This window comes from Lycorma delicatula, chromosome 12, assembly GCF_047948215.1.
Source record: "Lycorma delicatula isolate Av1 chromosome 12, ASM4794821v1, whole genome shotgun sequence".
NCBI classification, from domain to species: domain Eukaryota; kingdom Metazoa; phylum Arthropoda; class Insecta; order Hemiptera; family Fulgoridae; genus Lycorma; species Lycorma delicatula.
In genome coordinates, this window is record NC_134466.1 from 21,215,582 (window position 1) to 21,242,034 (window position 26,453).

The 26,453-nt window shown below is 31.8% G+C and overlaps 1 protein-coding gene and 1 long non-coding RNA gene across 53 annotated transcripts in view; one reads left to right on the top strand and one right to left on the bottom strand.

The window, feature by feature from the left end:
- Positions 1 to 12,017, bottom strand: part of LOC142333101 (uncharacterized) — a 114,204-nt gene extending 102,187 nt beyond the window's left edge. For all 3 annotated transcript variants that reach the window (XR_012758524.1, XR_012758523.1, XR_012758525.1), the window contains exon 1: positions 11,687 to 12,017. This is a non-coding gene — a long non-coding RNA (uncharacterized LOC142333101). The remainder of the gene's footprint in view (positions 1 to 11,686) is intronic.
- Positions 1 to 14,092, top strand: part of LOC142333097 (uncharacterized) — a 97,125-nt gene extending 83,033 nt beyond the window's left edge. For all 50 annotated transcript variants that reach the window (XM_075379961.1, XM_075379954.1, XM_075379953.1 and 47 more), the window contains 3 exons: positions 85 to 244; positions 6,404 to 6,547; positions 13,844 to 14,092. In XM_075379961.1, the coding sequence (XP_075236076.1) occupies positions 85 to 244; positions 6,404 to 6,547; positions 13,844 to 13,888 (349 nt within the window). In that variant the 3' untranslated portion in view covers positions 13,889 to 14,092. The remainder of the gene's footprint in view (positions 1 to 84; positions 245 to 6,403; positions 6,548 to 13,843) is intronic.
- The last annotated feature ends 12,361 nt before the right edge of the window (positions 14,093 to 26,453 follow it).

A 26,453-nucleotide genomic window follows, 5' to 3' on the forward strand; every position in this document is an offset into this window, starting at 1 on the left:
ATAATGAGCTAAACTTGTGTGTTTAATGGTAAATAAAAATGATATAATTTCCTAACTTTTGTTTATTCTCACGTTTGTTTTCAGATGTTCTTTACGTTTGAATACCAGATCTATAATGAACAATTTTGTTGAAAATTTGCCTCCACTTTTAAGTACAAATGAAGAAAATTCGTTCATAGACTGGTTTACTTCTGACATACCGTTTGAATTACGGTTTTCATATATATGTAAATTTGTTAGCCCTGTAAGTATTCACTTATTCAAATATACATATGTAGCGATTAAAAAGGAAAAAGCTATAAATGTAATTATTTAGGAAAATAAAAATATAAAATATGAACTACTTGTTTCAATCGTGCACTTGCAACACGAATATGTATATAACTATATATATATTTATATGCACGTGATTGAAATGTATATATATATGTGTATATACATATATATACATAAGACAAGAAAGATATATAAATTTCTCACTACCGAGATCTTGGCCTTCGACAAACTGCTACGTAGGAGGAAATTGAAGTAAAAGATTGAAATATGTGAGAATGTAAAGAAGATTTATGTATAAAAATCATTCTACTCTTTGAGTAAAATTTAGAGAAACAGAACTTAAGGTTCGTATCTCTCTACGTCCCTGAGTTACTGTGCCAAAATGAATAGGCATCAATGCTCCATAAAAAAAAACCATTCTCACAAATTTCATCCAAATCCCTCCCTCCGGTTTAAAGATATCAACAAAAAGAAAAGTAAAAAAATAAAACAAAAAAACATTTATACATGTGTACATAAATCAGTCTGAGAGTTTTGAATGCTAAAATTATAGATACTTTTTTTGTTTTTGAAATGTTGTGATCTGCCTAAACTCCGAGAAGTAACATTTAACCAGATAATCAAACTTTCACTTGCATAGTATAATATAATACCAAATGCTGTTATTATTAGTTGTATTAATGTTATGATTCGTATGCTATTATAACTAAACAGTTCAAGCATATAACCAGGAAATGAAAAATATTAAAAAATGTAGCTATACTATCTGTCAAAGCCAAGCCTGCTCTTTACTGGAGCGAGCAGAATTCCCTACATTTTAACAATCGTTACCACCAATATATTGCTATTTCAGCAGTCAAACAGGTTAAAAACGTGTCTGACAGTGATATCATTTTATTAAAAACAAATTTCACACCATTTCAGTATAATGAAGCATTTTATATAATTATATTAATGTGATGTTAATTAAATAACTGTTTGAATAGAAAATAACACTTTGCTGAATGTATCAGTAATGATCGGCGAGTGTTCAATTTGTTTACCAGGATTTCATTATGACAGTGGGTCACTCGGGAACAACATATGAAATATATTTTTTTAATTATGACAGGTTGTTTAATAAGGAAGACAGTTTTGGAATGAAATTCGGTAATTTACTTGACTTGACACGGAAATGTCAGTATTCTGATCAATCTTATTTTGTTAGACTAAACTACGTAAATAGTTTTAAAGAAAAAAACTCGAAGTATATGTCCTGCGAAAAAAACTAAAACAATATATTTCTTAAGTTAGGGTTAAAATGGTTATTAGGTTATTTTGTAGACATCGATTAATATGAGTGCAAGCTGTGCCTCAAATATATCCACCGATTTTATACTAGATTGTTGATAAAAGCCGGGTTTTAGTAAAGTTTGTACTATGGTTTAATACTTTATCTTATTTCAATAATACGGTATAGAATGGAGTATTGTTCGGTACTGCATCGTAGAAAACACATTATGAAATCAAATTTTGTCAACGATATAAGTCATTATTCTTTTGTTTTATATAACCAGTAGATACAAAATATCTTTTACTCGGTTCGTTGTAATGATTTACAGTGATGAAATACTTTTTAAATAAATATATTACTGTTCGATTAATTACTTTATAAAATATATGCGAATACGCGGTACCTTTAATTGAGTTAAAACACTCATGGAAATGTTTATCGAGGTATTTGCTTCGGTGGCATCCTGACATATGTCAAACTGATGATTGTAATATCAGTCAGAGGATCAATAAGACGAACTTTGGTAAATGCCATCATGGCTAATAATGGAGGAAGTGGTGGGGCGATAGAAATCGTCACAAAGGAGTAAGGACGTCTTAAATTACATCTGTTTATAAATATATCAAAACAGTAAGCTGATTCCAGTAATTCAGCTTATTGTTTTTATAATTTTATAATTATAATGATGATTTTATAATTTTTCTCAACAGAACAAATTTATTTTCAATCTGAAGTTAATAAATTCTCTTGTATCATTTCGGTAAACAATAAATCAAGTTTAAGTTTTACATGAAGTTAATGAATGAACAGATTTCTGAGTGAGATCATTTTATCATGCACAACATGATACTATACACTGTAACTCCACGTTCTACAGATACTCACATTTCATTTGAGTCATGGAATGTAGGTATGCAGAACTGGTAATGTGTTAGAGCAAGTGTTGGAAATGTCTACAATTTTCCTGAAGGCAAACCCGTCACACTACATTTTTTGAGATGAATTCCATTATCACTGATGTCCTATGACAGATGTCAAAAATATGGTGTGAAGGGTTTGGACCTGCCTTCAGGAAACTGGTGGACATTTTCAAACACTTGCCGTAAGACATTACCAGTTGTGCACAACTACACTCCATGAATCAAACGATATGTATATCTATATTATAGTCTGTAGTGTAGTTATAGTGTATGGTGTATGATAAATAGAACTCGCTATGTAATCCAAAAAATTGGCTTTAACAGATCTCAAATAATTCTAGTTAAACATAAGATGTTTATTAGTCATAAAAAAGGATGTAAGCGAGAAAAGTATATAATATCAGTGACTTGTATATTTCTCTTGTTATCGTGCCTTTTGGTAGAAAAAATTACAGAAACTGAAGTCAGTGACAATCAAGAAATAATGAATAACAATAAAAAGATGTAATAATGTATTGGTTGTTGATACATTGATGATTAGTTTACAAAAACAACTTTGAGAGCAGTTATCTTTAAAAAAAAAATAAAAACGATTCAAAAAAGAAGCATCAAATTTGTAAAAAAAGAGTAGACGTACCACATTCTTTTTTATGAGCGGTAATCTCTCTTATGATTACATAGCGATGACTACGGTTTTAAACATTTTAGTTTAAAAATTAATCCAAATATGAACTTTCAAAATACTCAAGTTTAAATCGCAAAGAAAACTCAGTTCTCTTAGAAGCAAATTTAAAGCTGAGCGAAATATGCATGAGTATGAGTTTTAAAAAACGTTTTGTCACCAACTACAAGTTATGACTATGCTACGGATGCCGTGCAATTAAATTACACATGGCCTATCTTTGGTGTTTTGGAAGATTTGGTGAAACTCAAACTAGACGCTGGTGACCACATTTTAAAAGAGCACAAAAATCCCTCTTGCCACCGTGGATTCAAAATGAAATAATCAGCCTATGTGGCGACGTCATTGCAGACGACATCACTACTGACATAAATAAAGCATCTGCTACAGTATCCCGGCAGACAAGAGCACCAGCATATTAGGGAAAGAGCAACTTTCCTTTGAAGTTAAATTTTTGACGATGAAAAGATGAAGGTTCGTCAGGAATTTCTAGTTTATATAGAGGTGACTGACACGATGCAAAATCTGTATCATCTGTAATTAACATTTTTGTAGAAAAGGTAGGCCTTGATCCAGACAAGTGCATTGGACAAGGATACGATGGGTGTTCCAGTATGACAGTGTCCACCAGAAAATTATTCAAGAAAAGAATACGAGAGCATTATACTTTTTCTGTGCTAGTCACAAACTGAACTTAGTTGTAAACAGCTGAAATGAAATAAAAGTGATAAATAAAGAACTGGTAATGTGGTAACATGCGGCCTCCACATTAAAAGAAATAATAAGATGCTTTGGAGAATCAGCCCTTCATCGAAAATGCATACCAAATACACCAATGCTATGTGCAATCCGTTGCTCTCAAAAATAAAAACGTGTCGCCACATTCAAGAAACACTAATTGCAAATTGTTATGGCGCTTGAAAAACTGTCAACAGATGGTAACAATGCAACGAAAAAAGCGGTTTTCAAATGCATTATCCTCCTACAAAATTAGAAATTCATTGTTAGTGTTTGTCTCATACCAAAATATTCGGAACTACTGCAGCCGATGGTACATGCTTCAGTTAACAAATATGGGCTTACTTCAATGTGGAAATTGCAAAAAAAATCATAGACATCATAACTTCATCATGAGAAGACATCGTGGAAATGCGGTTCTTGAAAATGAAAGCGTAACAGGAGAGGCTGAAACAATCGCTGAGCATATTTCAACAGATTTCAATATGCTACGAGTCATAAATCAGCAGAAACATCGTGCGAATCCACCAGCATAGACTCTTCGCACAGAGTCTTACCAAGAGTCCACCATAGACTCTTCACCAGCATAATTAGCGATCTTCTCCAAAGATCGCTAATTATTCCGTACACAGATTCATTAATAATGTCTCTGGAAGAGCGTTTTTCTGAGGAGAACTTGCCCGCATTCTCATTGCTTAAATTGCTTTACATAATGCTTTATATGGAAAACTTGATAAAAAAACTACAAGTTTTGGAGTTACTACAATTTTAATGATTTCCTTGGTGAAGCTGTACTTTTGTATAACCAATGAAAAGGAAAAAATGTGCCAAGGCCGAACTGAAGGAGGTAGTACCAGCTGCAGTAGTTAAAGAAACCCAATTGTTCTACCCACTCATAAAATGGACGCTACTTATCTCACTTGCACAAGGTTTACTATAGAAAAATCCTTCAGCACCTTATGCAGGATTAAAACTTGGTTACAGTCAACAATGACAAAAAATCGGCTTGTCGGTCTGTGCATGATGAGTGTGCATAAAAAAGTGCTCTGGAAGCTAAAAATAAATGTGAGAAAGTAATTTTGTCAGGATTAATACAGAAATCTCATAGGCTAGTGGTGAATTATGATTTAGATAGTTTCGAATAGCATTCCAATTATTAATTTTGGCGTTTTAAAATATTCAAATAAAACCAATTTTTAACAAAAAACATTTTCATATTTTCCCCCCTCGAGAAAATCCAGGCTACTGCCTATGTTATTATGCAACTGCACTTGCTATCCTGTTCCCAGAGGTTTATTTTTTTATAAATAAGGTAATAGTATTACATGTTTTGTAAACAGTGATGAACATTTTTGTGCATTGTAAGTATTAATAAGTAAGAATTATGATACCGTGAAAAGATTCGTGTATTAAATGAGATAGACAATAGTTTAACAAGTTACTAGCTAAATCTAATTTCATGGTAGAGTAATATTTTAATTTCTAATTTATTTAAAAAAAATTTTATTCTCTTTTGATCTCAAATATTAAAGTTCTGACTACTGTTTAATAGTACGAACTCTAGTTTGATTATATTTTTTCTCTCTATTTTCTTTAATAACTTTATCTCGCAATTGTATTTAATAAACATACTGCTACATTTAGGGTTTGGTTAAGTAGTGTATATTCAGTTTATACAGTTCTAAATATTTTAAAATTCAAATGAAGGTTCTAAAATTCTTCATGAAGCCCAAACCAGTCCTCAGATGATTCTTTAGCATCTAGAAGAAAAGCATATATTTGAGGTGGTCAAAACATTAAATAAATAATGCATAATTAATTTAATAAATGCAAAAACATTTATCGATAATGTGCTGTTTCTATCCTGATAAATATACCTCAATTTCCTGAAGAAATTATTGATTAAATTGATGGATACTGCTTGAAGAGTGCCTTCAAGATCTTTGGATGAGCTTGTATTGCGGTCAACATGAGAATTTTGTCCCTTATCTACTACCCACTGTTTCCTTATCTGTGATCATTTCTCAATGTAGTGTTCAACCAGATGCCTGTTGGATCCATAATGAAGACACTATCATGATCAGCTTGAATTGATGTATACTGGTTTTCTTGGGATTTGATCAGTACATCTTTGATTATGGATCTACCCATGACTCTTTAACATACTTTATAGCTGTACTATCTCAAACTAGGACTGTAGGGTCCATAATTAAACACACATTACATATATATTTATATACTGTGTGTGTGTGTGTGTGTGTGTGTGGGTGTGTGTGTGTGTGGGTGTGTGTGTGTGTGTGTGTGTGTGTATGTGTGTGTATTTTATAAACATAGCTTTGTTGTATGCAGTCATGAATTATTACATCAAATGCACCTATTGTTTAAAGAATGTATTTATTTATTTTATTAATACCCATGACCATTAATTTTTTTTAAGTGCCTTATTTAATATCTTAATTTATGTTTATGTAAATATCCTTTCATTATTTATTTCTAATATATAAAACTATTCAGTTGCAGACCTTTGTAAATAAAAATATTTTACAATACAAAATATTAAACTTCACCGTCAGTGGATATCAGTTAAAAAAATTAAAACTTTCAACTCAATGTATTGGTCTTACGTACTGTTTGCAGCATCAACATATTAACAATTATGTAAGTTTTGAGATATCTGATTAGCCTTCTGTTCATGGTTAATAGCATTATGACAAAATTTTTTCTTGTAATGATTTACATTGTACATTTTGTGTAAAAAAGTTTAAAAAAGACTTCCCATTTAGTAAACTATTTTATTTAGGTAGTATAACCTACATATGAAAATGGTCACTGTTATTCAAAAAAGAAACACACCATTTTTTTATTATCCCTATAATTTTTATATTTCTCTATCCTGATGTATAATTGTTCAGTCCAAAAATGTATTTGTTGAATAAAGTTAAAAAACAGCTGTAACATTTTAACTAAAACCTGCAACTGCTGTAATTCTTTAGTTTATTTTATAAAAATTATTTACTTACGAAAAAACCAATTTTTAATTTTAAGATTATTAATTTCCAAGCTATAGTCATATTTCAAATTGATCAGATTGTTTTACCACTTGGCCGCGACCAATCAACCTACCAGGAAATTTGTCCTTCACAAATTTATGAACAGTTATACTCGATGTGGTAGCGGCGTCCAATTTGCTGGAATATATGTTGTAGATGAGGAAAGGCAAAATTTTCCAATATATCGAGGTTCATAAAGGAATGTTCATAAAGGAAAAATGAAGAGATCTCACCAGTATCACTTGTCACACATTAATTTTCAAACTGTCCTGATCTGCTCAGCATTGAAATGGGGATTTTCTGAACCCCACAATCTGATGTTTTATTTACCTTTAAAAGTGAATGAAAAGTAGCCTCATAAGAACGACTTATTTCATTAAGATAATAGTCATCATCAAACAAATCAAGCAGAATTCTTACGATTAATCCTATCTTCTAGTTTGATAGGTGGCACTACTTTACAAGAACAAATTTTAAAAGGTTCCTTAAAACATTATGAATAATTGAACAAGGAATGTCTAATTCAGGTGCTGCTTGCCATGTTGACTTGAGCAAACTATATAAGTTCTTAAATAATAATAAAATAATAAGTACTTGTTATACTAATTCAGCATTTTTCCCATGTAATGTAATGTTTAATGTGATCAACAATTTCCAATGCTATTCACAAGCCATAACTGTGGTGATCTTTAAATCTCGTTTTCTGGTTATGTTGAATCACAGTGTCCTGTTCTTTAAAAAAAAACAATAAATACATTTTCAAATTTTCTTTAATCCATTGTCACTCGATAGACATTGATGAAAATTTAGCAGTGTATTCATTAGAATTCGGTCGGTACAGTTTAGTACTTTTTCATTTCTCCAATTATGTGGTATTACAATAAAATTAATGATTTTATTTGTAACTATTCAGTATTGTAATAAAATGTATAACAATAAAGTCAAATGTAATTTACTTACAATATTGATACAAATTTATCTATGTGGTATGAATTATTTATAAATGCTGGGGAAAGAGACAACTCCTGCAGTTCTTCAAAACTCTTATGGGAAACAAAAGTAACAAAACCAGTTGCATTAGTCAATATGCTGGGACAGGATGAAAAAATAATGTGGTAGTGAATTGATGAATTTAATTCAAAGAAGATCTCATTAATGAATTTGAAAATAAAAGTAGACGTAGCAACTTAATATTTAAAAGGCTTACTATAACATGAACGATGCTGCTTATATATCTGTTGTGCACAATTCCAGTTAAAAATTTTAAGAGACTCTAATATCCATGTGCATGATTTAGGAGCTGCTAAAGTAATAGACTTTACCTCACATACGCAATTTAGATATGATTCAAATTATTCAAATAATAATTAAATAACCCATAATGACTTTTATCCAGATACATGGCAAGAAGGTCTTTATTGTTGAACATGCAGGAAGATATTACCAAATTATAGGTCTAAAAGATAGTATTGATAACGGATCGTTTAGTATGTTTTTTGTCAGTGATTGTTTATCTGTGAATAGAACAGTGTTTGCCTCATCAATAAATTAAAACTGCAGTTAAGTGGCAAGGACAGTGCTGATAAGTCATAACGAATGCTAGGGTATAAAGTAAGGGAGGTTTTAAAAGAGGATACTAAAGAGAACTGAAAGTGGTCGTGGATAAAGGAATTAACTATTTAATAAAGGTCAACTGGTGGATAAAGAGGAAGGAAGTATAAATATTTAATGTAAGGATTTAATATTACGATGTACTTTTACTATTACTTGCCTGAAAGTTAAAGATTATATTCAGTTTTTAAATTGTTGAAGATTTTTATACTCACTGATACATGTCTAACAGAATGATGTAGAGTGGTTTATGCAGTGTTTTCAAGAAAATAACACTTTGTGAGAGCCAGCATATTAGAAATAACATGTACTATAGAGCGCAAAAAGGAATTTTTAACAATTTATAAATAGGGATATGATTTTCCTGATTTTTTTTTGTCAAACTTTTAAATACGATATTAATAACTATAAATATCATGTTTTATCAACCTGGTTTAGGTAATCAGCAACTGGAAGTCAGAAAATGATGGAAAGGAAATACGTACAGGTACATATAATGTAGAGACATTTTTGCAAACATAGAAGTTAGAAAATCTTAAAAGAGAGATGAATGTAAACATAGAAGTAATGGAACTTCAGTAAATAAAGTGAAATGAGAAAGGATAAAGTTACTAGAGGATGATATTACAATTCAGGAAGTAAAAAGGTAGAAGTGATGTAGGAATAATTCTAAAAAAAATAAATAGCAGTTTACTAGGATAGTTTTTACTAATGAATGGAAAAGTGCTGTCAGAATGAGAATAAACACAGAGACCTGCTTTTAATACAAGTTTATATACCAACTAATCAATATGAAGATGGTACAATTGAAGTACTGCATTAAGAGAAAGAGAAAATTATGGAAGAGTAATATAAGCATTGTTGTAGAATAATAATATGGAAATTGGTGTTGTAGGGCACCCAAACGTACTTTGGAGGGATGAAAAAGCGAAAGGAAACAACTGAGAACACAAATTGAAAGTGGAGGAAGGATAATAAATACTAAAAAATATACTAATAATAATGCTAATAATATAGGCTAGTAAAAAAACTACAAAAGACGGCTGGAGATTTCAAAATCTCCAACTTCTTTGGTAGTCTTTTAGAAATCTGCTGGATATGAAAACAAATAAAAAATTGACGATTTATTTGCAAAATCGAAATTGAGAAATGCAATGAATCAGATATATAGACTGCACATAAAGGTGTAAGAAAAGAAGTGAAACTCTTTTCCTACAAAGTAATGTGTATTCAAAAACTGAAACCAACAAATCATGCCAAAACAGTAAATTATTTTAAATGGTTTAAACGTCTTATTGACCAAAATGGCGTAGGTATACTAAAGGTTAGGTTTTTTACAAAAAGAGTGGTTTCAACTGGGAAGATATATTAAATTACAAAATATACAACTGTGGTTGACTACTAGCCTCTTATTAACTGCATTAACAATCTTTACATGATGCGAAAATTGGAGACTGGTTTGAGGTGAACAGAATGCGCATTGCGAGTCTAATCATTTTTGAAAATACAGTGGATAGTGATCATTATTGAGCTGTTTTAACAACTTTCATTAATCAGTTAACAGAAGTGGAAATCAATCACCGCTATCCCAACAAGATGTTGCCACAGTTAACAGGTCAATGATTTTTTATGAAATATCATTGGTAAACAAACCATTTTGAGGGGTTTTTGGCCTGCACAATTGCCTAGTCTGACTTCCCCATATTACTTTCTATAGAGGCAGCAGAAATAGCAGTGTATCGAAACAGACCACTCACAATTGACAAACTAAAAACTGCAATAACAGCACACATATGAGACATTCCAGTACATCAGTTAGTTAAAGAGTATGAAAACAAACTGAAACATGTGCAATGTTGTATTAATGTTTGAAGAGGCCATTTTCAACACCTTTTATAAACTATTCCAGTTATTCTACTATCCAATTCTATAAAATAATGAAATAAACATGCAAAGTAATAATTAAGGAAGTTTCATTACACTCTCGTAATTCCAGTGCCCAGCAACTTTCCAAATACACTGTATGGTAGTAAAAATAAATGTAATATTAAAGGGAGTTAGTTAAAAGAGCTGAGAAATTAACTAAATGGAGGGTGGAACAAATTGCATCAATTGGATAAGAGACATTTTGGTTTGCTTGGTATTTATCCCGCCACCACCTCATTTGGTCGCCCTAAAGCTTAAGACTGAATGTCTGTGCCTCAAACGGCTACTCAGCCTTGAAACATTTAGCAGCCAGTGTCCCAACTGTAAAAAATGTAAGAAAATAGGCCATTAAAAAAAAACAGCAAGGTTGAAGAAGATGAGATGCTCTACAAGAAATTGAATAATGAATCAATAAGATTCAAAAAGCAAATGAGAAATTCTTGCAGATGAATTATCACATACAGAACATTTAGAAAGAAATGGATAATATGAACTACGTGTAAAAAAAGGAAAAACGGTGACGGATATACTTAAATGGTGGAAGAAGTATACAGTAGAATTGTACTGATCTGATAGAAAACCACATAATCTTCCTGTAAAAGATCAAAGTACAAATGTAACAGGATGAAGTAGGAGCATCAATCAGAAAATAAAAAAGTAATGAGGAGAGTGAACAAATTTAGAATCTTAAGTAGAATATGGACAACCTTGATTCAGAACAGGAAACCTAATTGTCCAAGAGATATCGCGAGGAGAAGGATTGACTAAAACATTGCTAGAAGGATCATCAGAAGGTGAAAAGAAGAGAGGCCTAAAAGATCAAGAATGATAAAAATTAAAAGACGTTGGATTTACAAAGAACTAAAATTTTTTGTTGAAAATATAAAGCAATAAGAATCATGCATGGTGCAAGGGCCATATATCAGACAATTATGAAAATGATGATGAGTTGTGAAAATAATAATTAGCTTTCAAACTTAGCATCCCATTGAAGAACAGGTTAAAAAAATCATTAATTTAATCCCTCTTATTTTTAAGAATTCCCTTTACTCTGCTATATTTTGTTCATTGCCATATTTGACAAACTTCCAACATCCTTCACGTAATTATTTAATTTGGTGAAAAGTTCAAGTCATTTTTCAAATCAAAGAATCGTTTATTTTTTTTACATACTAAATTCATAGCTTACAGGTAGATGATTTCAACTTACTTCACAGATTCCATTAACTCCCTCTTTCTCTTCTTCTGTTTAGCCTGTGGAACCACTGTAAGGTATTACTTCAGAGGATGATATGTATGAATGTAAATGAAATGTAGTTTGTGCAGTCACAGGTCGACCATTCCTGAGATGTATGGTTAATTAAAACCCAACCACCAAAGAACACTTGTATCCACAATCTAGTATTTAAATCCGTATAAAAGTAACTAAGTTTACTAGGATTTAAATGTTAGAACTCTCGACTTTGAAATCAGTTGACTTGTGACAAGTTAACCACTAGACCAGCCCGGTGGGCTAGATTCAATTAACTACTCTTCATCATATTAACTCACATGTATATCTGATCTGTCTAAGGAATATTACAATACTTTCTTCATTGATTTATTGAATTTATTAAAATAAAATAAAATAAAATAATGTATATAATTTATTATTATAATATAACGTTACATATAATCATTCAGCAATAGTATAAAGAATCATGAATGCTATGCTCTTTTATGTTGTACAATTCTATCATTTGAAAAGCTGAAAAACAAATAGTGCCAATGCAACATTTATCAAATTCACTGTGTACTTCTATGCATACAAACGTAAATATAACAGTTGTGTTTACAAAGATGAATCAGTACAAATAAATAGTATTTCTAACAGAATTTATTAAAAAATAAACAATTGGGCATTTTTAGATTAAGCAACAGTTGTAACAACAGAGAAACAATTTAATGGCTTTTATTTGCACAAAGTATCTTTAGATATATTACAATAATGGTTTTAAAATGCTACGTTAAAGTGAATGAAAATAAATAAGTTCCTATAACATCCATTTTGGGCAAGGAATTTGTCCTGTAGTAGCCTCTTTAAATAACACCTGCATAACAGTGCTTTAGCTAACTCTTTTCCATTTGTATACTGTCATTGTACTTGCAGTTATAATTTCCGACTTCTAATATCAGACAAAGTTTTCAGAAATTTAAATGATGGAATTTTCAAAATTTACAACATTTAAACATTTTTGTTTCATTTGTACTTTTGTGAAGAATATAATTTAACTTTTTTGAGGGAGCTATTTATCCTTGTAGCCCAAGTAAATGCTTTTTTTAAAAGACCAAAAAAAAGAAAATTAGGAAAATAATTATAATTATATGTATATAAAAATAAAGACAGAAAAATATTTATTTCAAACTGAATAGTTTTGGATTTAACAAACTTTAGTCCAGGAGAGTAATATTCCACTGCTTATAAATAGTAAGTAAACTTTGTTTCTATTTTAACAGCTATGGATGATATAAGAAAAAGATTGACGCAAAAAGATAAGGAAGAAATACAATCTTGAACATTAGTTGCTATTGGATCATAATACAGTCACTGTGAAAATTAACAGGAAATTCAAGGGGTATTGGACATCTGGTATAAATAGATTATTACAAAGATATGCAAAGTAATAGTGTATACATATTGGAGCAATGTAAAAGGAATGCATAATTTTGGATACAGTGGCAGCAATAAACAAAAATACCATGTGATTACATTTAACTCCTCAAGGAGTAATCGATTTAAAAGTGCAGAGCATTATTAATTACATTATTACTATTATTATTATTACATTATTACTGGTCGACCTGAGACTATACAAGATTACACTTCATTTACATTCAATCATATCATCATCATCCATTCTCTGAAATAATACTTTATGATAGTTTCAGAGGCTGAACAGAAATAAATATTAATAAATAAATATTCTCCAAGGAAATTTCAAACTCCAAGCAATCAGAAAAAAAACCACCCCCTTGAAAATTCTTAAAATGCTATAACATTAAAGGCAATGCAAACAGATTATAAATGATACTACTTCACATAAGGTGTACTAATTGTTACCTTATCATTATCAATTATGAAAAATCTGCAAAATACGCTAACAAGTTTCTGCCACTTGTATTTGATGCTTCTATCATTTAAATTTTTTATAAGTATTGGTTCTATCAGTATCAAAAAGGTTAATGTACTGAATTGTTCCTTCACAAATGACTGATTATTACCTATTTTGCCATAAAAATCTCCCAGAAATATAACTCTTAATTATGAACAATATAATTTACTAAATTGTGCATTACTTCATTTTAAATATGTTTTGTTTCATTTTAGGTTTTTAATTTAGATGATTACTTTTTACACAAGTTTGAAGTTTGATAAAGCAGAAATTACTAACAAGGGGTAGTGTTGAAAATGCTGTTGATGAGTGATTATGTTTAATAGTAGAAGCACCCTACAGCTGTTACAAAATTAAATCCAGCATCCTATAAAAAATATTTAAAAAAATTAATTAATTAAAAGTATAATTATATAGCAAATAAAAATTTTATTGTTACAATAAATAAAAAACAGTGACAGAGAGTGGTTTATTAACTATCCTTTAACTGTATCTTTCTTTTTTTTTAGAGAACTTTTATCTAGAGAACTTTACAATGTAATACTTCTCCTTTACACAGACATTCAGCTGTCAGTGTAAAAGGAAAAGCATGATTTACTGCATGATTATTTTCCCTGTACAGGAATATATCTGTAATTGATTTAGAAAATTTTGCATTTTGGGAACTGCTGGTATAAATACGTATTTTAATCTTTCTTTTGAATGGTTAATATCTCTCTATATAAACACAGATTAAGTGCAACCATATCAGAGAGGTATCTGTTGAGAGCCAGAATAAGAAATGATTTCTGAAAGAGGGCAGCAGCTCTTTCAGTAATTGTTAAGGGTGTAGGTCAGGAGGACTTAAATGGCATTATCAACATCACTCATCCTTCTGAGTACTACACAGCTGAAAGCAATGAAAAACTACAGCTGCTTTTTTTCAAGAAAATTTAACTCTGCAATTTTCATATAACAAAGATGGAGGTGTCTTCCTTGGTAAAATACTCCGGAGGTAAAGATATACATTTGCTTGGCATTTCTCCTGCCACCATTCGTTCGCCCTAAAGCATAAGACTGAATGTCTGTGCCACAAACGGTTGCTGAAGCTCGAAACAGTTTCGTGACAAGTGTCCTAAATAGCTCCTAGGGCTTACCTAACAGCGTGAGCGGACTAAGCGCGGTGTCATACACCACCGGCTTACGTGTCCCAACAGCTCACTTGTCATATATTTACTAAAATGGATAGGTGCACCCCGTCAACTACTAAAAATATATATGACATCCATAAATTAAAATTTACTTCGTCCAGACAGCAATTCGCTGCCACGCCCGAGTCGTTGAATGCCAGCAAGTATCTGTCCACCATATAAAAGCGCTTGGAGTCCTAACTGGCTAGTGGTCAGTCATATATCTCAAGGTTAGCTTCCTTCAGCAGTGCGTTAGTTGTCTTTCCCTTAAGTAAACTACTGATGTCGGTTGAACATAGCAACCGCATCAAGGAACTCCCACACGATCCGACAATGCTGCTCTCGCCACATTGACTCGCCGCTTGTGAGTAGCTAATTTTCCCCTTGACTCCCCTTGGTTCCAGGGGGATCTTCTAGCTGCGGTCGTGAATTACCACGAACTATAAGGAGACGGTCATCGGCGAAAACCTGGGCCGTGATCCCTTCTGGGAATGTCAATCCCAGAAACCTGTCAAATACTAGGTTCCACAGTAAGGGACCGAGAACGGAATCCTGCGGGTTTCCCTTAGTGACGGATTTTTCACAGCTAAATGCGCATCTTTAAACAGAGCCGTACGATTAGACAAATGGTCACGTACTACGGCCTGCAGAGCTACGGAAACATTGCGGTGTTCCAACTTATAGAAGACAGAACTCCAACACAAGGAAGGAAATGCTGCCTCTATGTCTATAAAAATTGCCAAAACATGTTACAGTCGGCGCTTTCCACCTCAGCAAGAGCATTTAAGTTGCAATCCTCAGTGCCAACCACTTTCGTGAAGCCATACTGGCTTCGATTTAAAAAACATTTCACCTCAATTCTTTCCAGAGCCATATTTATACCAATAAAAAAATATTTTTTAGAAACATTTACGGTAATTTGTTAAGAAATTATACATGACGGATGGAGTGAGTGCTCGTACAAATAGTTTAACATATACACACACAAGAATACTTCGTTTTTCAGAAAAAAAGTCGATGGGTCTACCCAGCATTTTATTTTGCGAATTAAGTGTTTGTTTACCTAAATTCAATCAACTAAATGGAATGATTTTTGTAAATTGCAATAGGTAAATTAATACAAACTGGAATAAAAAGTATACAAAAACCATTAAGAAAAAACAATATTATTTTTTTTAAATAATTAAAATTAATCATTTAAAAGACAATTTTCGATAGAATAAGACTGATCTTTTGTAATAATATAAGTGTAAAAAATAATTTTAAAAATGGATACTGCAAAGGTATAAAAAAAAATTAAAATAAAACTAAAGAAACTAATTTTTGGGGAGCATGTCGCAAAATTTTATTATGATGTAAAGTAAAACTTCGTGTTCAAATAGTTTGCTAGATCTCGGAAAAATGTATACAAAGCATGTAAAATTCCAAAAACATTGATTTTTATTTCTTTGCTTTCATTGTTTTTTTTCTCTTATCTTGAGTTTTGTACAAGAACAGAGAGCGATGTACAACGTACAACACATTTTGTATGTTGTGTATCATTTATAACAGTAGCCACAAACCATATATATTTTATAAAAAATATGGATAAGTTTTGTACAACTGTTACTGAATCGATCGATAGATTAATCGATAATTTTCCTAAGATAGTAACAAAAAATATAAAACCGATAAGAAAAATCAGAAAAGAGATACGGTTGATGATTACATACACTTATTCGTTGATATTTTCGCTACTAATTCCTGGATACATTCCGAATTATTACTCGGATCAAACTCTTCTGGGATTATATAAATGCGTCATACGTTTCTCGAATCTACGTGTGATAACTTCTTATTACACTTACTTAGGACTTGAGTTGAATGTAGGAGCTAAAACTTTCAAAAATCATGTCGAAGAATTTTCTTTAAAAGCAAATGATAAATGTTTATCAAATATAAGTCAAAATGTTTAGAAAAATATAGATCCGTATACCTTAAATTGAGAGTGAAACAGTAGACTTGACTTCTAGATATTTTGGCTGACATACAGCAATTCATGTCCAAACCATTTTGGCGTTTATCTATTAATTATTTCAAAGTAGCAATAACACTCTCAAGTTCAAAATTAGCATCCATCTCTGCTATACATTGCTTGTACACTTTTTGCCTTTTACAACTCAACAGTATATGATTAACAACTTAAGTAATTTTCAATTTATTGATTATTAATTTTTCTATTTGACGTAATTATTCATAGTAAATAAGCAATGGTATTCGTCGATATTACATTTGCTGACCGCAACCTCCAGAAAGGCACAGATTTAAAAAAAAAGGGAGCTCCCAAATTGTGTGTACTGCGGTCAAGAGGAAATTCCCTGCCACACCTTTTTTGAATGCGCACGTTGGGACGATCTAAAAGCAAGATATAACATACAAGAGATTACGCCGGAAACTGCAACAAAGTATACGCTGAGAGATAAAGAGGAATGGCTGACAATTGAGAGAATCGTGGCTGAGTTATAAGAGCAAAGGAAGTGGATTACAAGAAATGAGAGAAGTTACTTTAAGAAGAAGAAAAAACATAACGACCGAGACCTGGCTGCTGGGGCAGAGCACGGGAACAGCATAACCGGGTCCGGTGTCCCTGGCCTTAGCGTTTAAAGGCAGAAAATAAGGAAAAGATCCGGAACCGGTGAGCCGACCTGCCATGCCGGTAGGTGTCGAGGCTCATTAGAGTCGCAAGGACACTCCCCTGGGCTGAGTAATACCTGATTGTTGAGCCGGCCCAAGGGAGCAGAAGAACAAACAAACAAAAAAAACCTCCAGAAAAAAAAAGTGAAAGATTAAAATTTAAGTTTATATCGCAATTATAATTATCTTTTATTAAAGGTAATTCAAAATTAATTTTCTTTCGTTTACTGTATATAAATTACTGTGTTTGTTTCATAATTTATTTGTTATAAGGATAATTCAGCAGGAATGAAAAAAATATTCAGGACATGATCTACTGGTGAAAATAAAACCGGTCTTATTTTCACGAGTAGAAATTGAAAAAATAGGTCACAGAAGTACACTTCTAAGTATTTTTTAAAAAATTTGGGATATATTGCGCTATTGAAAATTATTTTTTTTAATATCTATTGAAATCTACCACAATTTAATATGTTTTTTTTTATTAAATTTCGAAATTTTTACGTTTTTATTTAGCCTCTGTGGGCTTCATCTATACGATTTTACTCAAATTCTCTAAACTCTTTTTAAAATAATTTGGATTTATTTTTTGATTAACAAAGTTATTTTACACTAAGCACAATATAATGTTTTTTTGTTATCGAGTCTTACCTTTTACCCCAGATTTCTCAGATACTAGAAAAATAGTCATCCTTCGAGAAGATCGTATCAGTGTGACAGTCAGGAAATGAATTAATGTATAGACTGAAAAGAAGGACCAAAAGATTGAAAAAAAAAAGATAAATTACTTGGAACTGAAGATATATCATTTGAATTACTATGGTCCTTTAGAGAAAAAGGACTAAAAAAACTGTTCTTGTTTTTATCAATATGTATTATTTTTTTAAAAATTCGCAATTGTTACCACAAGAATGAAAACATTTGTGGATATTTAATGTGACATTTGTAGATTAATGTGATCAAAATACTCATTTTTCGTGGAATATGTACATCTCGATTCCCCCCCCCCCCCTAGTGGCGAAGATCCCACCTCGTAGCGTGTCCGGTCGCTACACCACCCCCTCTGTTCCTAGCCAGTAGTGGCTTTAACGGAGGACATCTTCTCGCCCTCAAACTGATTGCGCACCACAGCTTTCAGTCCAGGCCCCGCAGAGATGCCACCGATGCAGATGCCCCGAGGGCCATCTGCATCGGTAAAGTTCACCCCGAGATAGTTTTACGTGTTTATGCCTTCAGAAAGAAGACAACGGACACCTGCAGCTACCACGTCTCCCTCAGGAACTAAGCTAGAAGCCTAAGCTTCTTCCTTAAGAACTAAGCCGCGGAATGAAGACCACGCGCCTAGTCCTAACTATTAAAGAGCCAAATACTGAATGTCTCAGATCCGTACTAACAGCCTCTATAACAAACTTTCCCACTAAAGTTTTACACAGCGAAATTTAGACCTAGTTCCCTTAAGAACCCCGCTTATTACTCTAGTGAGTTTCTATCTGACTCCGCTCCGGTCCGCCCGGGAGAGGAGAATAAACGCCTACTCCCGGACAGCTCCATCGCGGAGTCCCGCGTGACATTCACCATCTTTCGCAAACCGCCGCCAAGACGCCCCTGCATACCACCGAAGCAGCACCCAGAGACGCCCCGCCGACAGCATCGTTTGCTCATAAATGCCCCCGTCGGAGCGCGACCGCACCCCCGGGCAAGGATAACCATGCCCGTTGCTGGAATATGTACAGAAATTTTTTAACTGCACCAGCTATTTTGACTGCAAAAAGAACATGGTTCTTTCTACAATTTTAAATAGCAAGCATACAAATAAAGCTATTTCTAGTCAAAATCTAAAAAAATTAAATACATATTTTATTCACATTAGTTTGTGTCTGGTGTGTGTGTGTGTGTGTGTTGTAATGCTGGCGCTTTTAACACTACAGTGTACCACAACAGTATGTTGCAGATAGCAAGCCAGTTGCCAATCCAGCAATCCGCCTCTACCATGAGTTAACTGAGCTTTCTAAACTTTGAGGCGTAACATTTACATTGGATTTGTATTGAGCATTGTTTTTGAATTTTTTTGATTGAGGCCAACCATAGCTGGTATTACATGTTCTGCCATTTTTCTTGTGAGTCAAAGCAATACATCAATGTTTCATCTCCCATCAAAATATTGATGAAGTTATCTTCCTTATCAGTATACCGTTAAGAAGCTGTTGCCAAATTTCCTTTTGATATTTTTGTTCTTTTCTATCTCTGAGTGACATCTGCTACAAACAGACTTTATGGTAGTCCAATTGTGTAATAAAGTGTCCTTACTTGTACTTTTGAACTGCCTATCTTGATAGACAATTCAAAAGCACAAGTAAGAACATTTTACTTATCTATCAGTAAACTTTGTCATATGATTAGTTGGTCATTTAGAATATATAAATCAACCTCCTTTATTTTTTTTTTTCATCAGTCACAGAAACTGGTCGGCAACTGCAAGTTTAATCCTCAATATTCATTTTATTAGCTTCTAATACTTGAAATTTATGGCCCACTAACTCACACAACCTTGATCAACTGCTTCATCAATAAACACATGTTAAACGATGATGAATGTCACTGCAGCATTCATTTTTTCTGTAGTTAAAAATTAAATCACTGCACATTGTTTTAAATGCACTGAGAAAGAAATATTTGTCTGTATAACAATGGTAACTGAAAGAAAATTAGAGAGCACAGGTCAATGTTTTAGAATATTAGTAGTAGAAGAATGAAACTACAACATTTAAATAATGATTTGTCAATTATTTCAATATCTAGTTCTCCCATTACACTCCATTTTGCATTACCATTTCAGCCGTCACTTATATAAAGAAGATAGACATTTTAAATGTAGAAATAGAACAGATTAATGAAAACTAATGGGCAGAAAGATTAAAATTTGGAAAAGGTCTATTTCCCTAACAAAATGCAACTAAAAGAATACTATAATAATTATGTAATATAATTATTATTATATATAATTATTATATTATTATAATTATTATTATTTTATATATATATATATATATATATATATATATAACAAAATGAATATGAGTCCGGTACTCTAGTAAAATATACTGGAGTGCTGGACTCAGTGGTGTGAATAGTAGTGGCTCAGCCTTTTATCTGGAGGTCTCAGGTTTGAATCCCAGTCAGGTGTGGCATTTTCACATATGCTACAAATCATTCATCTCCTCCTCTGAAGCATGCCTAATAGTGGACCAAGAGATTAAAAAAAAAAAAAAAATTACTGGAGTAGTGTTGTATTCAAATCATTTGAAATTTTTTATCTTCTGAAAAAGTATGACCCATTAAAATATTATTTAATGATAAAACCCTAATAATGATCAGCATAAGGAAAGTGTTTTATATTTTAATAAAAAAATGATCTTAAGTTACATAATAATTTATTAATTATCTTACATTTTCATCGATTGGCTGCCATAAGATAATGTTTTATCTTGCCAATAGCGTTACTTGATACATGACTAATCTGTTGGGTACTTCTTGATACACTACTAATTCGTTGAGGAACACATTTGATACTCATCAGAAAAACTGATAACAAATATTGTTTGGTATGTAAGTCAAATATTATGATTACTCAAAAGTGAACTATCAAACTACTAGTAAATCTACCATTAATAATTTTTACTTTTAAAATAAGATGCAAAAGCCTGAAATATGTTATATGCAAATATACTTATCACTCCCTCTATGAATCATGAGCCCTTGCCAATGATGAGGTGGCTTGAATGCGCAGTGATAAAGAGTAGCTGGACTGTAGGTGCAACCATATCGGAGAGTATCTGTTGACAGCCAGATTAAGACGGCAGCAACTCTTTCAGTAGTTGTTATGGGCATAGGTGAAGAGGACATAAATGGCCATATCATCATTTAATCTTCTGAGTACTGCGCAGCAGAAAGCAATGGAAAACTACAGCTGCATTTTTTCCAAGAAAATTTAACTCTCTGTAGAAACAAAGACGCCTTCCTTGGTAAAATATTCCGGAGGTAAACTAGTCTCTCATTTCGATCTCCAGGTGGGGATTACTAAGGAAGGGGTCATCAGAAAATTAAAAAATAAGAAGAAAAGATGTCAGATGTATCAGTGAAATTAGGAGATGCTTGAGAAAGAGAAGGTAAAGAAGATTTTTGAGGAGAACATCACAAGAGGTCTGAATAAAAAAGATAAGGTAGAAAATTTAGAAGAAGAATGGGATAATATTAAAAAGGAAATTCTTAAATCAGCAGAAGCAAACTTAAGCATAACAAAGAGAACTGGTGGAAATCGTGGATATCAGATGATATATTACAGTTGATGGATGAATGTAAAAAATATAAGAATGCTAGTGATGAAGGAAGTAAAAAGAACTATTGACAATTAAGAAATACTATAAACAGAAAGTGCAAACTAGCGAAAGAAGAGTGGATTAAAGAAAAGTGTTCAGAAGAGGTAAGAGAAATGAGCATTGGTAAAATAGACGGAGCATACAGGAAAGTTAAGGAAAATTTTGGGGTACATAAATTTAAATCTAATAATGTTTGAAACATAGATGATACATGAATTTATAATATAAAAGGAAAGGTCGAAAAGTAGGTGGAATATATTGAAGAGTTATGCAGAGGAAATGAATTAGAAAATGATATTATAGAGGAAGAAGTGCATGTCAAAGAAGATGAAAGGGGAGAAGCAATACTGAGATCTGAATTACAGAGAGCATTAAAAGATTTGAATGGCTTCTGGAATAGATGGAATACCAGCACAAAAATTGTGCAGTGTAAGAGAGGAAACGATTAGATTATATAAACTGGTTTGTAATATTTACGAAAAAGGGGAAGTTCTGTCAGACACCAAAATGTGTCATAGACATGATACCAAAGAAGGCAGGAGCAGATAAATGTGAAGAATACAGTACAATTAGCTTAACTAGCCATGCATCAAAAATCTTAACTAGAATTCTGTACAGAAGAATTTAGAGGAGAGTGGAAGAAGTGTCAGAAGACCTATTTGGTTTCAGAAAAAGTATAGGTGCAAGGGAAGCAATTTTTGCACTCAGATTAATACTAGAAGGAAGATTAAAGAAAAACAAACCAAAATACTTGGCATTTATAGACCTAGAAAAGGCATTCGATAACGTAAACTGGAATAAAATGTTCAGTATTTTAAATAAATTAGGGTTCAAATACAGAGATAGAAGAACGATTGCTAACATTTACAGGAACCAAACAGCAACAGTAATAATTGAAGAACATAAGAATGAAGCCGTAATAAGAAAGGGAGTATTATTAAGACTCCCTTTCTTATTAGATAGAGATATCCCTTTTTTATTAGATATTGGATGGAGACAAGGATGTTCTCCATCCCCGTTACTTTTTAATCTTATCATAGAACTAGCAGTTAATGATGTTAAAGAACAATTTAGATCCGGAGTAACAGTACAAGGTGAAAAGATAAAGATGCTACGATTTGCTGTTGATATAGTAATTCTAGTCGAGAGTAAAAAGGATTTAGAAGAAACAATGAACGGCATGGATGAAGTCCTACGCAAGAAATATCGCATGAAAATAAACAAGAACAAAATGAAAGTAATGAAAAGTAGTAGAAATAACAAAGATGGACCACTGAATGTGAAAATAGTAGGAAAAAAGATTACGGAAGTAGAAGAATTTTGTTATTTGAGAAGTAGAATTACTAAAGATGGACAAAGCAGGAGCGATATAAAATACAGAATAGCACGGGCGAAACAAGCCTTCATTCAGTAATATAATTTGTATACATCAAAAATTAACTTCAACGTCATGAAAACATTTTTGAAAGTATATGTCTGGAGTGTAGTTTTATATGGAAGTGAACCTTGGACGATCATAGTATCTGAGAAGAAAAGATTAGAAGCTTCTGAAATGTGGTGCTATAGGAGAATGTTAAAAATTAGATGGGTGAATAAAGTGACAAATGAAGAGATGTTGTAGCAAATTGATGAAGAAAGAAACATTTGGAAAAATATAGTTAAAAGAAGAGACAGACTTATTGGCCACATATTAAGGCATCCTGGAATAGTTACTTTAATATTGGAGGGACAGACAGAAGGGAAAAATTGAGCTGGCGGCAACATTTTTAATATGTAGAACAAATTGTTAGAGATGTAAGATGTAGGGGGTATACTGAAATGAAATGCTGGCACTAGATAGGGAATGGTGGAGAGCTGCATCAAAGCAGTCAAATGACTGAAGAAAAAAAATAATAATAATACTTATCACCAGTACAATGAATTCATTTTTACAAGACTTCCAATCGTTGGAATTCAGTGTTTTTGTGAGAGAATACATAACCTCACTGTTGGTTTCAATACTAATTAAGCATATCATTGTAGTTTTTAGATTTAAATTCTTTTAAATGAACAAAAGAGTGACGTTTATATAAGATAAATTCTGGAAGAAAAATAGCGTAAAAACGACCTAGTTATTCAGAAAGAAGAGGAAATCAATATAGAGAGCCACAATGTTCAAATTTCAACATGTAACATACATCATTCTTTAAAATTATTGAAGAATGATATCTGTACCTCAACAAATTAAATTGTAACAATGAGGTGTTACTGAGGTTTTATGTTAGCCACATAATAATCATACTATTAAAAATCTTTTTTTTTTAATATTATTTAAAAGAATCTATTTTATAATTTTTATATTAATTGTTTATAGGTAGATTATTTTGTCCATCAGATATCTGTTAATCCAGCAATATTCCATGCTGATGGATTCTTTACAACTAGAAAAGCTATGATACCAGCTGTAAATAAAAAATATTATATAAACATAATGTAGTCATGTTTATTGATATGGCTTGTGTGTATGAATGGTGAGGGTATATTAGAAGAATGTTTTAACATTTCATTTGTGCTGAGATATTTCAAACCAGTATATATATATATATATATATATATATATATATATAACAATTAAGATATAAATTATAACTCACTTTCTGAATAGAAACATTATAATACTAATCATTGAGTCCAACAGAAAAGGATACACTAATTTGTTGTTTTAAACTACCTGTCTCAGTCTTTCTTATGACTAAGATGTAAATGAACATCTGAGAGACAATTGGTACTAGAGATATTTTCTCTGAAAATACTGATGTTCATTATAAAGGAAGTCCTGTGTTGAACAAAAAAGTTATGACTTTTGTGGCTGAATACCAGCTACATTTTTGGGAAATTGGGATATTGATTTGCAACTAAAATATATTATACTTTGCTAAGAAAAGAAGGAAATTGGAAACCACTTGCTTGGTAATCCTGGCATGACATGGTTATTATTTTCAAAAATAGTTAAATTACTTTTAGGAATGATGTGACTGATGTCCGATTCCCAACAATTATTATGCTTATATCGCCTTAAATACTTAAATCAGTTATATATGATGTATATAATAATTATAAAAAATTTTTGTGTAAGTGATAATGGCTGTTTTTATTGGTAATTTACGTAAACAAATTTCTATCATTAAAAATCTTCATTAGAATGTCACATTTCATGGTGTAAATTGTTAAACTATATCACTTTTCAAAAGGAAACCTGTTCTTTAAGAATTATTTCTCATTGGCATAGTAGCTATAGTGCTACTTATTTTTCTCAAAAATTCTTGAGCATCAGATTTCATTGTTATGAAATCATATGAAAGTTTAATCATAGTTATGTAAAGAGTTCTTGATCTTTGGAAGATACTCTTAATACCATCCAAAATTTATTTATTCTATTACATTAAATCTGGGGAGCTTTCTTTTCAATTCCATTCAACAATAATCATCATCGACATTTATACAATTCTTTGGCAAATTGTCTATTACATGGCTGCAAAATGTTGTTTAAGTAAAATTCAGATGTTAATATCTAAAAAATAGCCACAATAAGTTCAATATACTCCCTTAAAAATATTTCATCTTCTAACATGAAAGTGTCCTCATCAAAAGACTCTTCTAGAAAAGTATATCAACTTACTTTTATTGGGTCATCTACTTTATTGAATCCTTCAATCTAAATATGCATAGTGTATATTATGTATTATTTGTGAAAATTCATCACAAACATAGTTTATTTGTTTTTTATAATGCTTCTCACTTATTGTCTTAGCACGATGATTTTTTTCCGTTTATTTGAATATTAACTGGGATTTTACAGGTTTCCTATACCACGTCGTCTTTTAAGCATCCTTTATTCTAAAGTTATAATCAAGTTCGTAGCTTAATAAAGACCCCATGCAAGATTGTACTTAAAACCAACAGTAAACAAATTGATTCTGTGCTAGAGCTTTTGCTTTTTCATAATTCCATCTGGATGATTCATTCAACTTATGATTATGTAATCTAGAAATTACTGGCTTATGGTTAAAATATAGCCAGCTCTACTGAATTGCACCTCTTCTCTCTGAGCTATACTTCTTCTATAATACTAATAGACACAAGAAATCATGATTGTTTTACTAATTTCATCACCTAAGCTTTAGGTGTTTTAGAGCTATTATTATTTGTCAATTCATGACAGAGAGAAATTAATATGTAATCATCTATAAGATTAGTTACAAAGATAAACACAGAAAAAAATATTTTACAAATTTTATAGATGGTCTTTGTTTGCTGGAAACTGAGAACCAATTACATACAATATCAGGTTAGTTAAGCAATAATGCTATTTTAATTAATAATAATATGTGTTTAATATTGTGGATAATTTAATATTTCCCTCAATGAATCATGAGACCTTGTCGTTGGTGAGGGGGCTTGAGTGCTCAGTGATACAGAATGGTTGGACCGAAGGAGCAACCATATCGGAGAGGTACCTACTGAGAGCCAGAGTAAGGAATGAATCCTGATTGAGGGTAGCAGCTCTTTCAGTAATTGTTAAGGGCGTAGGTCAGGACAACTTAAACGGCCATATCAATATCACTCAG